Below are 16,832 nucleotides of genomic sequence, written 5' to 3'. Positions count from 1 at the left end.
AAGCCATCGGAGAACCTCTGTTTATCCGTTTTTCCTTAGTCTTTGAGATTCATGGTTCTGTGGGGTCAGAGTTCAGACTGCTGTTTCCTAAAGGAATGTTTGTAGTTCTGAGTCACTTTAAAAGTCCTGTTCTAAATCCTGTTTTATAGAAGGTAGAACTATAGTAGAGAACTAACAACTAGGTCCCCTTATCCATTTCTTAGATGAGGAAGACCTGTTGAGGGTTCTTCAGTCATTCTTCTCAAGGTGGGTGCAGATGGCATGTGGGGTTTGGAGACGTAAAAGTGTTGCATGATGATTCTTATTTTATAACTTACAGTATAGAACTAGGTCCATATGTGTACTCAGTAAGGATTTGTAGTGTAGATAACTCAACTTACATGTAAAACTCTTCCAAAACGGAAATGTAATTCCTTCAACATAGAGAAATCCCAGTGCCATTCCCCCCATGTATTTGTAGCTACCAATTTGGAAGACAGTTCATCCAACAAAAATTTTAGTACCTTCACAAATTCTTTTTTGAGGGGTATCTTGGGTGCCCATTTTAGTTTCAAAAGTAGATTTTAACACACTTCAAAATTCAGAGGAAAGTAACCCAGCATTTAGTGAGTGCCTACTGTGACCTGGGCTTTTGATATTTTTCATCATATGTAAGTTTAGTGAATCGCTTCTCGGCCTTTTGGCTAAGATCAAGTGTAAGTTTAGTGAAATGTTCTTCTTCCCTCTGAGAATATTCCCCCAAACCTGAAATTAAACCCATTAGCCTGTCTGTACATGTAGCCATAAGCCTGGCACTTTTCTTATGAGTCACATAGGAAAATATTACTGCCAATTACATAGTTTCAAAAGTAACAAAACACCACACAAATGAAGAAAAATTTTCACATTTATTGGGGCAGAAGTGTGAAGATTGTCATAATGAGTTGCTATTACATAATGGTATAAAGAAAATTGCCTTGGATGGGGATTTGCAAATTAGAAGGACCTAGTTAAATATGAGAGATATTTTCTTTTCCTACTTTCAAACTTTTCCTTTTTGAATATTGATGAACATGCTGATTGATATATCCTCTGATTCAAATACCTTGCCTATTTGAAAGCAAGTCAATTCAGCTCTGTTATTGAATAAGTTTAAACCCTCTATGAAAAAAGTAAATTTAGTAACGGCCTTCTTTTACCTTCAGGTCGTCTAAACTATTCATATCCAGGATCCGATAGCTCTCTGCTTATTAATGGTAAGTGATAATTGATTTACCCTAGTGAAGTGCACAAAACTGATATAGTAGTTGTGCTTCAGCAGTGGAGAAATGACATTAGTTTGTTCTGTAATGATAACTGTAAGTTGCTATTAAACTATCAGCTAGTTTAAGAATGATTCTTTTAGCTCACAATTGTGGCAGGAACTTTTCTTTTTAATATGAGGGCCAACTGATTCCCTGTCCTGAACTTGGTGACAATGAGAATGAAAATCCCATAATGATACCTAAAGATTGGCTTTATCTAATATTAGCTTCTGTAAAGTGACCTTTGAAATGTCAACATAAAAGCCATTTCCACGTGGCTGGAAAAATGTTCCAAGAGGAAAGAATAAGCAGAGATCTAAAACCAGAAAAAGGCAGCCTAAAACCACAGTGCTTGACATTGCATAGGACAAGGTCATTTGCTGTTTGCTGTCTAACAAAAACAAGAAACATGAAGTTTTATTGGCTTTCCAGTGTCTTCATTAGATTCTCCTTTCCTGTGCTAATATTCTGTTGAGTTCTCTTTTTATGTGCATAGTGAAGCAAGCTAAGTTTCACCAGGAGGAGGGAATATCCACTCACAAGAATTTTAGTGTCTGTCTTTTTAGTATCATGGTCTAAATCAACTGGGTGAAATACAGAGGTCTTGTTTACTTCTTTTCTACTAATTTGCTATGGAATGTGGATTTCAAATTTCTGTGTGTAGAAAATGTCTTCCATTTGTCAAAGCTCATTTTAAGTCCCACGACCTCTAAGAAGTGTTATGGACTAAATAGCTATATTCTCATAATTCCCCAAACAAATAAAAATAAAAATTCTTCCATTCCTTGATTTTAGTATGTTGTAAATGAGGAGTTAAAAATTATTTTTATAACTGGATCTCCTTTTGAAATCAATATGTCGTAGGATTGTTGAGCCAGGAGAAGTTAGCAGGAGATTTGACTTTTGAGAATTGCTGGGTACATCAGATCTTCTAGAGACTAAATAGTTTATAAAATCTTACTTGGTCATCAGAAGTAGGTCTTTTCATGCTACAGTGCGAGAAATAATACCATAATGTAGTATTCTAGCATAAATGTGTTAGGTCAAAAACCAAACCCAGTGGCGACAGTGGCATCAGGATAAGGAGAACATAAGGGATATATATATATATGCAGAAGAGTTTACCTTTTCCTTTGGAACTAGTTCAAGTCAGTTCCAAGTACTGGAAATTGTAGTGAACCAAGATTGGAGATATTACTGTGTCATCTTAGGCAAAGTGATCAACTCTTCTTTGTTCCAGTTTCCTTATGAAGGTGTTCCTGTTGGATTAGTTGCCTCTGGGGCCCATCTTGTTGAGGGTTGTCCAGAAAAATAAGCTCTCTCTAGTGGGTTTTCCTTAAAGCTAAATTCACTTAACTAGGAAAAAAAAGTCACCTGTAATCCCAGCACTTTGGGAGGCTGAAACAGGAGGATTCCTTGAGCCCAGGAATTCAAGACCAGCCTGGGCAACACGGCCAAACCTTGTCTCTACAAAAGATTTTTAAAAACTAGCCAGGTGTGTGGCACATGCTTGTAGTCCCAACTACTTGGGAGGCTGAGTTGGGAGGATTGCTTGGGCCGGGGAGGTCAAGGGTGCAGTGAGCCATGATTGCACGACTGCACTCCAGCCACGGTAACAGAGTGACACCCTGTCTCAAAAAAAGAAAAAAAGTATACTATTATGAGATTGCCTTTCCTTTTTTCTTCATTACTATCCTTTCTTTCATAAATAGATTATTTTTAATGATCTTACTTGTCAATAAAAAAATAAAAGTAACTTTTTCCCAAAATATTTATGTTTTCAAATTTTACTGGTGCATGAACTCTAAGAGAAGACTAGATAGTTTTTAATGTTGTATACATGGAAATTTTGTTTATTTTAAAGGCATACTGACTTGGGTTAACATTGCCTCAAGCTGAAAGACATGAAGATAAAGGACAAAGAGAGATATCTTTCTTTTAAGAAACATCTCTTGCTGCCTCCTCCAGCAAGACCCAGGAGTGTGGGGTTTACAGTTGCTGTGGTCTCAGGTCTAGTACTGAGCTTCATGGGGCCCCAAAACTTGATTTTGTCAGATTTGATGAAGGATTAGTTTTTTAGTAACCAACCAACTAGGACCAGATGCCAATTTATTCATTTATAATGAAGCATAAAACTTCCAGGTAGACCAGATGCCGGAGGTGACTACTCAACCGACCTATTCTCTCTCCAGTAGCAATGTCCAGATTAGAGCAGAAGATTGCTTGAAAGTCATGAAATTAAAACTAGGTAGGGAGGAGAGGTGTTGAGACAATTTTTTAGTGACCTTGATCAAGATATGCACATTGCCCATTCTGTCAGTCATGTTTGTGAAATATCTTCTAGAGTGGATCACATCTGTAGACAAATTAACCTCATTCATGTATTCATTCTCAGTAGCTTTGCTCTCACTTTAGCTCAGGTTTTGGGGGTACCTGTATTGCAAATCTGGCATAATGAATTGTGCTTAGTGAAGATTAATTAAAGAATTACAAGTACTACCCATCACATAGGGTTGTGGTGAAGATTCAATGTGTGTAAATCACTTAGCATAGCACCTGGCACGTAGTAAGTCAAAATAAGAGAATTAGAATAAGTAATATTTTTGGTTAGGAATTAATCTTGTTCATGTATTGATTCTTAATAGCTGAAAATATATAAGGAAAAAATACAGAACAAAGGATTAATATGAGTTTGTAAAAATTGTTGAAAGTTGAACATGCTTTCGTTGTCTGTCATTAAGGTAGATAATCTAAAACTATGCACTTTCAAATGCATTCCCTTCATGTCTTGTGTCCATGCAGCCTTTTCTTAAAACTGAAAATAAAAGCCTAATATATTATGTCACTTTATAGTCATTGTTTAATTTTAAGACTGAAAGGTGCTGTAAGGAGCTATTCTTCCTTGTCCACCGTAATCTATTCCGGCTTTTAAAAACCTTTAATAAGGTGATTATATAGCCACTCTGCTTTGTTTCAATGTAACTTTCAGAGCTTTTTCTTCCAAGTTATCTGTTGAAAGCCGTTTCTTGTTTTGTTTCGATAAAAATGTAGAGCAGCTGTTTATTCTCTTTCTCACATGAACATTTGAATTTTGACTCTCTGATTTTTATTCTATGCTTTATTTTGAAATTTTTAAGCAACCTCAAAGCTTTTAGAAAGAGGTTTAAATCCTCAATAAATAAAAAGAAAATCCCCTCTCCAGCCTCTTATTGGAAAAATCATAACGATAATTAAAAGAAAAAAAGTCAGAGTCACCAACCAGTTTTCAGTGGTTTATATTGGACTAATGTTGTAATTTGCCTTTACAAAGATACATAGGTTGTATTCATCCATGGATCAAATTATTTTTTTGCCCTGCTCGATCATCAATTTCCTACAGTTTCATACAATGACCTTCATATACTACTCATGTTAAAAGGCAGTGCCAATATAATTCAACAATGATTGGTAATTGTGTTAAGAATGTTACAGTTCACACTCTAGGGAATTTTTCAATTTATTGTTGTGTTAATAGTTGTAGAGATTTTTTTGAGGGGCAATCTTGGGGACAGTTCTTGGATTTTCAATGTATTTTTAAAACCAAACTCTCTAAAGCTACTTTTTGGGTGCTGTATTAGTTTGCTAGGGCTGCTATAAGAAGTACCACTGACTACTGGCTTAAACAGAAATTTACTTCCTCAAGTTCTGGAGGCTAGAAGTACAAAAGCAAGGTGTCATCAGGGTTCATTTCTTTCGAGGCATCTCTCTATGGCTTATAGATAGCTGTGTCGCCACATGGTTTTCCCTCTGTGCATGTCTGTGTCCTAAACTCTTCTTATAAAGACATCAGTCATAGTGGATTAGGGACCACCCAAGTGACCTCATTTAACCTTAATTACCTTTTTAAAGACCCTGTCTCCAAATATAGTCACATTTTGAGGTACTGGAGGTTAGGACTTCAACATATGAATTTGGGCAGGAGGGTGGGGGTAGGGGGTGGCCACATAATTCAGCCCATAATAGATGCCTTTTACTAGTAAATTTCATGTAGTAGGGATATAGTTAGAATGCCCATTTTATGGTTATGAGAAGCAAGCCTAAAACTTAGTTTCCCAGTTAAGTGAGAAGAAGTGCTAAACATAGGCCAGTTACCTCAAATTCCTCTGGAGTATCTTGGCTTAGCTCTGAGATAGACATTGGATTAAAAGATTAATTTTCCTCTTACCCAGCTTGAAACTTTATTTTACCTAAGAAACCACCACCACCTCTGTATAAAAATGCTTGTGCATTATACTTTTTTTTTTTTCTCTAACCTTTCATTCCACTGCTTTAGCCCTTGGGATTAGCTACTTCAAAAATGAACCTTGTGGCAGGAGAAAGTTATAGAGCAAAAAAAACCTGTTAAGTTTTAACAACTCATATATATATTTTCTTTCCTTTGAGGAAGAGATTAGTAAGAGATCTATTAAGGGTAGCACAGAACAACATTTCTTTCCTTTTGTTTTTTTTTTTTTTGAGATGAAGTCTGTTCTGTTATCCAGGCTGGAGTGCAGTGGCTCCATCTCGGCTTACTGTAGCCTCCACCTCCCGGGTTCAAGCAATTGTCCTGCCTCACCCTCCCAAGTAGCTGAGATTACGGGCACCTGCCACCATGCCCAGCTAATTTTTGTATTTTTAGTAGAGATGCGGTTTTACCATGTTGGCCAGGCTGGTCTCGAACTCCTGACCTCAAGTGATTGGCCTGCCTCGGCGTCCCAAAGTGCTGGGATTACAGGCGTGAGTCACCGCACCCGGCCCAACATCTCTTAATTATAGTTTTTTGGAATGAAAAGAGGAAGATTGTTTGCTTGGGAGGGGGAAGAAATCTATCAAAAAGGAAGGTGTAATTTACTCAAGAGAAATGTAGATGACGATCACTTACTGAAAATGTATGTAATATGGTTCTAGTTGCTACAATAATAAGCATGTTGAAAGATCCCCTCGTTGAAAAGATATGAAAACAAATTGTAAACTCTAAAGGGCGCTACAATTGTTAACCTTAAAATGCTAATGAAAAGCTTAGAATAATTGTTGAAGATCATACTAAGAATATATGCATATGAATTTACTTTTGGGAAAGGGAGGAGATTATTTATTGAGTATGTGACTGACCATTACATATACACATTGTGTTTTTCATTATTCTCTCATTTGCTTCCCATTTTTATAAATAAAGAAACTGAGGGTTAGGGACATAAGGAAACTAGAGTTGCATTCTCTGCTCTTTTCTAAGGTAGACCTTACAAATAATAGTGTTTTTATCATATCTTAGGAACATTCTTTGAATGTTGTTGTACCAACAAGCTAATATAAAGATAAGCCAATGTGATAGGAATTTCTAACTATAAAGCAAATGTAAATTAATTTTGTGGCAGTGAGCCTATTAAATTAGGGATTAATTTATGAAATCATTTAAAATGTTTCTTTGCATCTTTGTTGAATTGTGTGCTTTGATCTATGTAATGATTGTGTCTGCTTTTTGGTTCTACCATCTTTATTCTTTTGTTCACAGATTAATTCCTTTTAGCTTCAAGCCTTTGTTTTATATCTTTTCAACTGATTTACTAATTTGGCTAATTTCCACACTCCTCTCCCCATATATTTTCTTTTAGTCCTCCTGGAAAAGTCAGGTTGTTTTGTTTTGTTTTGTTTTGTGTTGTTTTGAGACGGAATCTCGCTCTGTTGCCCAGGCTGGAGTGCAGTGGTGCAATCTCAGCTCACGGCAACCCTTACCTCCTGGGTTGAAGCAATTCTCCTGCCTTAGCCTACCAAGTAGCTGCAATTACAGGCATGTGCCACCACACCCAGCTAATTTTTATATTTTTAGTATAGACGGGGTTCTACCAAATTGGCCAGGCTGGTCTCGAACTCCTGACCTCAAATGATCCGCCCACCTCGACCTCCCAAAGTGCTGGGGTTATAGGTGTGAGCCACCATGCCTAGCCAAAAGAAGTCAGTTATTTGATAACATCTTATCATCTGAGCTACACCCCCCCCCCTTTTTTTTCCAAATAGAATTGCTATTTGTCTTCTCACCATGGGGCAGAGAGAGGTGCACAGTTGGAGAGCCTAAGGTAGATCAGCGTAACCCGAATAGGATCCGTTTCTTCATTGTCCGCTAAAACATAGTAATATCTTATCCTTCACGGCCTAAAGTCCTATTCGTGACAGAATTGATTAGGTGCTGTCATGTAGGAAAGTATGCTTTTGTATGAAAGTAATAATGTCATTTGTTCATTTTTAATATTAGTACCAAGGGGAAAACCAAAAAGGGTTCATTAACAAATATAGCAATATAGCATATGCAGTAATAATAAATTCAAATGGTACAGAAAGGGATAAAACAAGAAGTGAATGCCTTCTTTCCTCTTTCTAGAAGTTTCTCTCTCTAAAGGTTCTTGTGGTTGTTTCTAGAAAAAATATTTCATGGCCGGGTACAATGGCTCATGCCTACAATCCTAGCACTTGGGGAGGCCCAAGTGGATGGATTTCTTGAGCCCAGGAGTTGAGACCAGCCTGGGCAACATGGCAAAACCCCATCTCTATACAAATAAAAATAAAATAAAAAGTAAAAAGATTTTATGCATAGTCCCACATATCTATTTACATTTTCTTTATTTTTAAATGTACACAATAAGGATTCTACAATACACACTTAGACACTGCATGCAGGCCAGCATCTTAGAGAGCTTTAGGTACATGAACGTGAGCCACATTTAAAAATGCCACATGCTCAGTTAATAGGGTTGCTCCTTTGAAATACGTACATACATACGTACATACATACATACATACATAAAAATGCCACATACTAAGTGTTTCTTCTTTTGAATGTGTGGGTACTTTGTTTCTTTTTGATTATTACAAATGTTGCAACAAATAAGAAAAAAGTACTTTTTATGGGATAAATAATATTTTATTTGTATAATAAAATGTGTGGGGAGGGAGAAAGTCAGGGGAGCCCTGACAAGTCTTTCTGTACCTACTTCGTAAGTCTGGCATAACAGATTAATGGAATATTTTGCTAGAGGGAATTTGATTCTGCATATAGGGCTAATAACAAGGAAAAGAAGCATTTGTAAGCAATCCTGTAAAGACGTTTTAGAAATAAAGTATATCAATAGATCTAATAGCAGGTAACCAGAAGTTATAAAAATTTACGGCCATGATATTTTGAGCCTTTTTTTTTTTTAACATTCTTGAATCCTGTTAGTTCTGAACATTAAATTATTGAGGACTTTATAAATCAAAACTAGGCTGGGCACGGTGGCTCACGCCTGTAATCCTAGCACTTTGGGAGGCTGAAGTGGGCAGATTGCCTGAGCTCAGGGATTTGAGACCAGCCTGTTCAACAGGGCGAAACCACGTCTCTAATAAAATACAAAAAAAATAAAATAAAATAAAAAGCTGGATGTGGTGGCATATGTCTATAGTCCCAGCGAGACTGAGGCAAGAAGAATTGCTTGAATCTGGGAGGCAGAGGTTGCAGTGAGCCGAGATCGCGCCACCGCACTCCAGCCTGGGCAAGACTCCATCTCCAAAAATAAAAATAAAATAAATCAAAACTAAGAACTAATAAAAGTGGATAAACATATAAATAGTATTCATTTAAACTTTGGTGGGGACTAGGAGATTTTTATTCAGTGGTAATAGCATGCATCTAAAAAATCTTTTAAGAGTCTACTTTTTGGTAACTGGAGGAAAATTCTGAGCAGGGTTAGTTTTGCTGACTTAGAACTTTTCCAAAATGTAGATTTCTTTGAACATAATTAAAGTCATTTTTTAACTTACACTTCCTCGGATATTTGAGAAACATCAAATAACAACCAACACTTGCTAGTCATGAGGTTGGAAATCTGTCTGACATTTTCCTGAGGAAAGCAGAGAGGTTCTATGTTGCAAGAATTTCATCATAAAGTGTGTGCCAATATAATTTGAAATAAGTGAGGAAAAGTGCTTAGTACATCTTTTTTGTGTAAGATAAAGTGGCATTATTTAGCATTCTATTAATGTCTGGGTTCCGGTTACATAGATCTGTTCAATTTGTAGAAAATTCATTGAACTTATGGTTTATTTTTGTGTATATGTCATAGGTCAAAATTTACATGAAAAATAATGTATAAGTATTACAATAAGTGGAAATAAAAATTACACATTCTCGTTTTGCATGTTCCAGAATGTCATTGTTTTTATTTCTTCAATATTAATTTACATTAATTTCCTTATTTGATTGGACAACTTTTATAGTTGTAAACATTGTTCACTTGTAACCTATTTTCCCTTAATATGAGAAAATATCTACATAGCTTTCAGAATTTAATCTCAGAATTTAACCATGAATTATTTTATATTGACCAGTTTAATTTTATAGTATACAATCAAAGTTTGAGAGTGTACATTTGAAGATTTCGAGAGTATTTGATTGTAACTTTTGATCCACAGCCCTTACTATTCCGGAAATTATTTATTTTTGATATAATGGAAGCCATGAGAGTTTTCATGTTAATTTTATAGCTATATTATAAAAGCTTATTCTTTTCAAATATCTGTTTTCTCAGAAATCCAAGCAGCGTCAGTCAACTTTTTAAGATTGACAGCACTAAGATTTTCAAATCGTTACTTTGTTTCCCCAGACTCCCTAATCTTTGAAGCAGTTGTATGAATAGAATGTTCTTAAACCAGCGTCTGCTTTTATGATGCTATTTGTCTTTCTAATCTCTGTCAGATTAAGTCAGAAAATACCTACCCCTCCCCAACCCCCTAAACTTAAGATCTATTAAAGTGAAAGCACAACTGCTTGAGGGAGATTGTATGTTGTGTGAATCCATTTGCTCAAATACTTTGGTGAAATCCAGGGCTGTCTAAGTGTGGCAGAAATGTATTTTGGTTTGAGATATAATTTCACTTTGGAAGATACATAATATTTCTGAGTTATAATTATTTAGCATTTATCTAGAAGAATAAGAATAAAAACCTTGACCAGTTTGTGAGTTTGTGTAGTGATTTCTTAAAGGAGCTATACCTTCTAACTCAAAAACCTATCCCAGGCTGAAACCCTGGGACTTTGGGAGGCTCAGGTGGGCAGATCACTTGAGATCAGGAGTTCGAGACCAATCTGGTCAACATAGTGAAACCCCATCTCTGCCAAAAAAAAAATACAAATTTAGCTGGGCGTGGTGGCACACCCCTGTGGTCCCAGGTACTGGGGAGGCTGAGGCATGAGAATCGCTTGAACCCGGGAGGCGGAGGCCGCAGTGAGCTGAGATCGCACCACTCCAGCCTGGGTGACAGAGCTAGATTCTGTCTCCAAAAAGAAAAAACCCGTCCCAGTTTGCTGTTGAAACCTCATCCCCAGCCAAGTCCCCACTTGTTCTACATGCTTCTGTTCTGGCCACCTTTCCCTGAATGCTACACCAGCACCCCTGCCTGTAACGCTGTTGAGCCTGGAATGCCCTTCCCCTTGTTTTTCCTTTAAGGGCCACCTCAAATTCCCTACCCCCACCCCCAACTTTTTCGTCAGAGTCAGTTCTTCCTCCTCTATTCCTGTTACACCTATCACATAACTAGTATAACAATAGGCATGCTACACTGTTGTTTGTTTATGTGGCCTTCTGGCATTAAAAGCTGCTAGTTCCTGGAGGTCAGGGACATGCACTATTTACTGTTTATCCACAAGATCGGGCATTCAAGAAATGTTCGTTGGATAGAATTGAGGTGTTTGGACAGGCTGGGCTTATAAGTGCCAATTTGTTTCAGGGAAGACATTTTCTCAAAGGTTTTCTGATTTAAAGTTTATACTGTCGTTTCCTGAGTATTCCAGTGGATTATTAATTACCTTTACTTTGCCCCTAGCTACAACCTACTTGGCAATAAAAATACCAAGTCTTTTACTTTTCAACATTTAGGACTTGGTAGAAGACTTGATTAGGCATAGGGAACTGTTGGCTAAAAGGAAGTTGATGAATTGCTTGAAGATTTCATTTGTTACGATTTTCTCTTATAAGGGATTAACCGAGGAATACTGTAAAGTTGTTATTTATCTTCTGGTGGTGAAAAAGTCATGAATTAAATATTGATACATCTACTAAATTGCTAGTTAGCAGGGAATTCTGAGAGAAAACGTTATTAATATGGTAATAGTTGGTTTTGATTATGTTGTATACTGCCTTAGTTTCATAATAGTTTGAACCTTGGGCAACAATTAGAGCAAAAAGCTTCCCCTAAAACAAATAAGATTCAATAAAGTTTTACAGTGTCCTTGAAGAAATTTTACAAATGCTCAAAATTGACCTCTTACCATCCCATTCCTTGTTTTTTTAGACATTTACCAGGAAATGAAGAATATAGTCACAGTTTTTCATTTTCAAAAGCGGGTAGATGAAATCACAGTTGATTCTTTTGACAATGTTTGAAAGGTTGTTTTGTTTTTTTGTTTTTGTTTTTTTCTCATTTGACATGCAGCAAGGACATATGGGCGAAGGAGAGGTAACATTGTTTTTAACTTTTAAATGTATCACTTGTATTTGGAGACGACCCAAGCTTGTTTAATTTCTAACCTTTGTGGGGAAGGGGAGAGGGGAAATGAAGCATAGCTTTGATCCTTACATAATTTTTGTGTTACAGTTAACATTTTAGACATACTTTGAAGGAGTTAAGGGGCTATAAAGAAATTTATCAGAATGGTGGAATTTGGATTTGAATCAAAATGATTTCCCTGTGTTAAATGAGAAACTCAACTTATTTATATCTAAAGATGTGCTTTTTTTCCTTTCTGAAAGGAATTTCTTAGAAAAAAAGAATCTTTAAAAAGAAAAATATGGTCACACTAGTCCCAAAATACCTCATTATCTTGGAGGTTTAATTATACTTAAATGCCTTATGTCAACTTTTTTTTCTCTTTTTTACTAAGTAAACAATACATGTGGTGTAAAATGAGATGAGCTAAATAAATGACTAATCCTATAAATTTCAAACATTTGGGGGAAAAGCTCTAGAAATTTTAGGTAATTCTAAAGAATAATTTCCTAGAGGTACCTGAATAACTTATTCTTGGCACCTATATTTTGCCTTTTTACGAGAAAGTAAGACAGTTAAATAGCTTAGATTTAAAGGATAAGTGATTTTTTAAGATCATTCATGAAATAACCTCCGGTTTTATAATCAGTTTGTGTCGTCACTTGACATATGCTATTATAGGATAAATTTATAAAAAATATACTGTTATTATTTGTGTTTAGTAATAGAAACTGAAGACAAGTGTGGCAAAACCTGGAATGTTTCTATGAAAGTTAAGAGCACTTGAGATACGTTTCTAGAGGATCCATTAACCAATTCCTCATGTAGTACCTAGAAGTAAATTGGCAGCCAGAAAAGTGATAAAACAGTGCTTGGGAGATTTTGCAGCTATTTGTAGCTCTGTGTTTTCCTTATGATTTAAAAGTTTATATTTTGCTGTCAGGTAAATATGGAAAGACTGTTACACATATTGGCATCTCTGGTGTTTCCTGCAGATATATTCTGGGTAATAAGATTTTCAAACAGTAAATTTAATGACTAGTTTTTAGAAATAGATAATACCCTTAGCAAGCTGATAATTACCCAGCTACTAATAAATATATCTTTAGCATGCCTAATAATCTTAAATTTCGTAAGACTACACAATGAAGTTGGAATATAACATTAAGTGGGTTTTGATTATATCCCATTAGTTAAGGTAAATAAAAATGAGTGGTCACTTTAAAAATCTACTTGTTACGTTAGCCAGATGTCATGGCATGTGTCTGTAGCCCCAGCTACTTGGGAGGCTGAGGTGGGAGGATCACTTGAGCACAAGAGTTTGAGGCTGCAGTGAGCTATGATTATGCCACTGTACTCCAGCCTGGGTAAAAGAGCGAGATGCTGTCTCCAAAAAAAAAAAAAAAAAAAAAAAAAAAAAAATCTACTTGTTCATTTTAAGCACATTCTTAGAGGAAATTGTGCAAGCTATATTGTTTGATTTTTTTAAAGAAATGTAAGTGATTCAATGTTTTATAGCCAAATTTAATACTTAGTGTACATGTCTAGGTTGCCAATAGCCATGGCGCCCTGCCAAGGGAGTACAGTCTGCTGCCGACTGCCTGCTAAAGTGTGCTCTCTCCTCCTGTACTTCAGTTCACCTCCCTGAAGTTTCTGGATCCCAGTGGGATACTTGAGTCGCCCTCTATTAATATTTAACCGTGTGCTTTCTCTCTGTCTCAGTTGGGACTTTAAGTTGGTGGGAATTCAAGAGTATAGCTCAGTGTTTCTATTATTCAGTGAGAAAAATAAAAGCAGCGGTTTTATTGAATCTGCTGTTTCCTTGTTTCTTTGCATGATAATCAGTGGCAAGGAACATTTTCTGTTACCGTTTTTTCCCTGCTTTCTATTCCAGGTCAGTCTTCACTGTTTCCAATGGAAGATGGATTCTTGGATGATGGCCGTGGGGATCAGCCTCTTCACAGTGGCCTGGGTTCACCTCACTGCTTCAGTCACCAGAATGGGGAAAGAGTGGAACGATATTCTCGCAAGGTGTTTGTAGGTGGATTGCCTCCAGACATTGATGAAGGTATATTTAGAACTGTTTATAGCATGGTGCCCAGATGGTGGCACATAGTAGGAAACTCATAGATAGTGTTACAATAACAGTCTTATCTGGCTCCAATAGTCAGCCCTGCTTGCATTATTCTCTTGTCCTATCCTCCTATCATGGCATATAAGATTAATTCATAGAAGGGAGGGGAGCAGAACTGTGCAAACCAACTAGAGCAAGGGATTGGACTATATGAAAAGGAGTAAACATCACTGGGAAAGCTTCCAAGGCACTCGATTGTTGTGGGCATACATGGGTACTAACTGCGTTTTTGTCTGTGTGTGCTACTTTAGACAAATTCAGTGATGTATTTTCCTTTTTTTCCCCACCTTTTATGAGTGCTCCACAAATGTATAGTTCATCGTTTAAAATCTTAGACTAAGCATGAACTTTTGAAAAATATAGCCTACAGTTGTACTACAAGAAGGATAATCTTATTTAAGGTGGTAAACAAGATGGAAGGTCCCTGCTTACATAGAGTTTACATTTTATTGGGGGAAGGCCCATAAACAGTGTATAAATATGCAAGAAAATACTGGAGAGCAAGTATTGAAAAGCACACAGCAGGATGATGTAAAATAGTGACGCAGGGAGTTTCTTTTTAATTAGGTGGATAAGAAAAGCCTCTTTGAGGAAGTGATATTTAAGCTGAGACCTGAATAAGGAGCCAGCCATGCAAAGACTTGGAGGGACTTGTTCAGGAATATGCTATTCATCCATGGGTCTGAGTGACCCCAATAAAAATCAAAGTAGCAGACCTTATAGCATATTCTTCGTTGCTTTCCTAATTTCTTTTGTCTTCGTTTCCTGAGTGAAAATGGAAATACACTAAATCACATTATGGAAAATAGAATAGATTTCTTTATACATGTGTAAGATCTAATAAATAATAAGGTTTAATATCTTCACATTTAGATTGGGATCAAATTTATCAAGTCACTTCATTTTCTTTAAGATGATTTATCTTTTGGAAGGTTGAGACAGAAATGGTTCTAAAAAGTCAAAGATTGAAATAAACATAGAGGTTTTTGCTTTTTCTTTTTGTCTACAATAAAATGTCTTGGTGGAAGCTATGCTGAAATTTCAGGGTTGTCTGAATCAATCTCCATCCTGCCCTCAGCATAGCTTGAAGAATATTGTGTTCTGAAGAATTGTGTACTAAAAGTTACAGGGTTTATGTGGGAAAACAAGATTAAAGACAAATCATTTGAAAGCTAATGAACTTTGTACCTGAAGCACTAACAAGAAGAGAATTAGTACCTTGGAGATAACTTGGACAATTCAGGCAAGTAGCTCAGCATGCTTGGGGCTGCTTCAGGGAATATTGAAAATGTACAAAACCAATAAAGCAGAAATGCTGGCTTGCAAGCATGGAGACAATGCAGATGGAAACAGACCTTTGAACACCTGAGGAAGCGCAAACTAAACTGTCAGGAGATAAGAGCCCTGCAAGGTTAGGGGCATAGCTCTCTGACAAGAGAATTCTGGTTGCTGCACTTATTTTTAATTTTCTTATAATAGAGCTGGGAGGGTTTGTACCTGTACATCAGACAAGTGGGGGGCTTTTTCCTTTCCTGATGAAGTCTGTAATTCTTTCCTCCCTATGCTAGCTCACCTTACCTAGGAAAAATCATTTATGAACCAGTACAACTTCCATGTTATACTGACATTGTTCCCTGTTTACTAGACTCACACAAACTAAACTTACTCTGCTCACGCTATGTATTCCAAACTGGAATATCACCATAATGGTGCAATACCATCCTGTCCTGCCATGCGCCTGTTAATCTTTTTTCCTGCCAAGATGAGGGCTCACTGTGATACCTACGAGAATAGGTATCATAGCAGAGCAGACTATACTGTTTTCACAGTCTGGGGAAGATGAAAACAGCTCTACCAGACTGGAATTTAGACATACTCCTCATCTTTCTTTTCTGTTCCTTTACCCTGCCCTATTATCAGGTCTTATCTACACATGCTTACCTACTCTTTCTAGAAGTCTCTTTGAAATGTATTTTTCCATAATCTCATTAGTGTCCAAATATATAATGTAGCATAATTTGTATCATTTAAATTAATAGCAAAATATGGTCAGGCCTGCCTTGTGTATCATTTTTTCCCATTCATCCCTTTTTCCTCTCCCTCTAAGGCTGAGATACTGCTGTCAAGGAAGTGGACTGGTGACAGGGAAGAGGTCTCACGTGGAGGGGATGTGTATACATGTATGTAGAGGGGGCTTGCTCAGAGGCCTGAGCCGCATCACATATGGTATCCAAGAAATAAGGGCAAGAAGACCCAAGGCACAAAGGTAGAAGGTAGAGGAGGCTATAGGGGAAAGATTGGTTACATTGAGCAAATTAATAAATGTCTTTACAGGTATTGGGAACTAGGTTTCTCCCTGCAAAAAGAGAATATAAAGATAGAAAGGCAGAAGGCTAGAAAAAGCCATGAGATGTTGGAGTCATATTGAAAATATCAATATGAACTCATTAGTTTTTGTATGTACATACACAGATACAGAAATAGTTATAAATTTGTGTTTGGGCGTGTATTTATTTATTTCCTAGCTTCCTTCACTGTGAAGACTTAGAAATAATGAATACTCACTAGCAGTGAGCATATAGAGCACCTGTATCTTAGTTTCTAAATATCTTTTGCCACTAAAATGATCAATACATCTTGAAAAAAAATGACTGATTCTTGGGCTGGGACAGGGAAAGAATAAGATGAGCCTGGAGTATCTTCTTAGGCCAGAAAGCATGAAAGTGCTTAATGGAGGCAAGAAGTGCGAAGGACATAGGAGCCTCCCACACCTATGGGACAAGCAGGACAAAAATTGTCCCAAATCAGGGACAATTTTTGGGACAAATTGAGCATCAAAATAAATGAGTGAATTGGATCACAACCCATTGAATAAAATAGAT

The 16,832-nt window shown here is 36.7% G+C and overlaps 1 protein-coding gene across 4 annotated transcripts in view; it reads left to right on the top strand.

The window, feature by feature from the left end:
- CPEB4 (cytoplasmic polyadenylation element binding protein 4) overlaps positions 1 to 16,832 on the top strand; it is a 72,273-nt gene that overhangs the window by 42,988 nt on the left and 12,453 nt on the right. Inside the window, exons 3-5 of one of the 4 annotated variants that reach the window (XM_030824956.1) lie at positions 1,185 to 1,235; positions 11,763 to 11,786; positions 13,711 to 13,884. In XM_030824956.1, the coding sequence (XP_030680816.1) occupies positions 1,185 to 1,235; positions 11,763 to 11,786; positions 13,711 to 13,884 (249 nt within the window). The remainder of the gene's footprint in view (positions 1 to 1,184; positions 1,236 to 11,762; positions 11,787 to 13,710; positions 13,885 to 16,832) is intronic. The other 3 variants (XM_030824969.1, XM_030824963.1, XM_030824975.1) reach the window with 3 other exon arrangements.

Source organism: Nomascus leucogenys, chromosome 2, assembly GCF_006542625.1.
Source record: "Nomascus leucogenys isolate Asia chromosome 2, Asia_NLE_v1, whole genome shotgun sequence".
In the NCBI taxonomy this organism is placed as follows: Eukaryota; Metazoa; Chordata; class Mammalia; order Primates; family Hylobatidae; genus Nomascus; species Nomascus leucogenys.
Note: the sequence above shows the minus strand (reverse complement) of the source record. Positions and strands in the feature narration are given on the sequence as shown.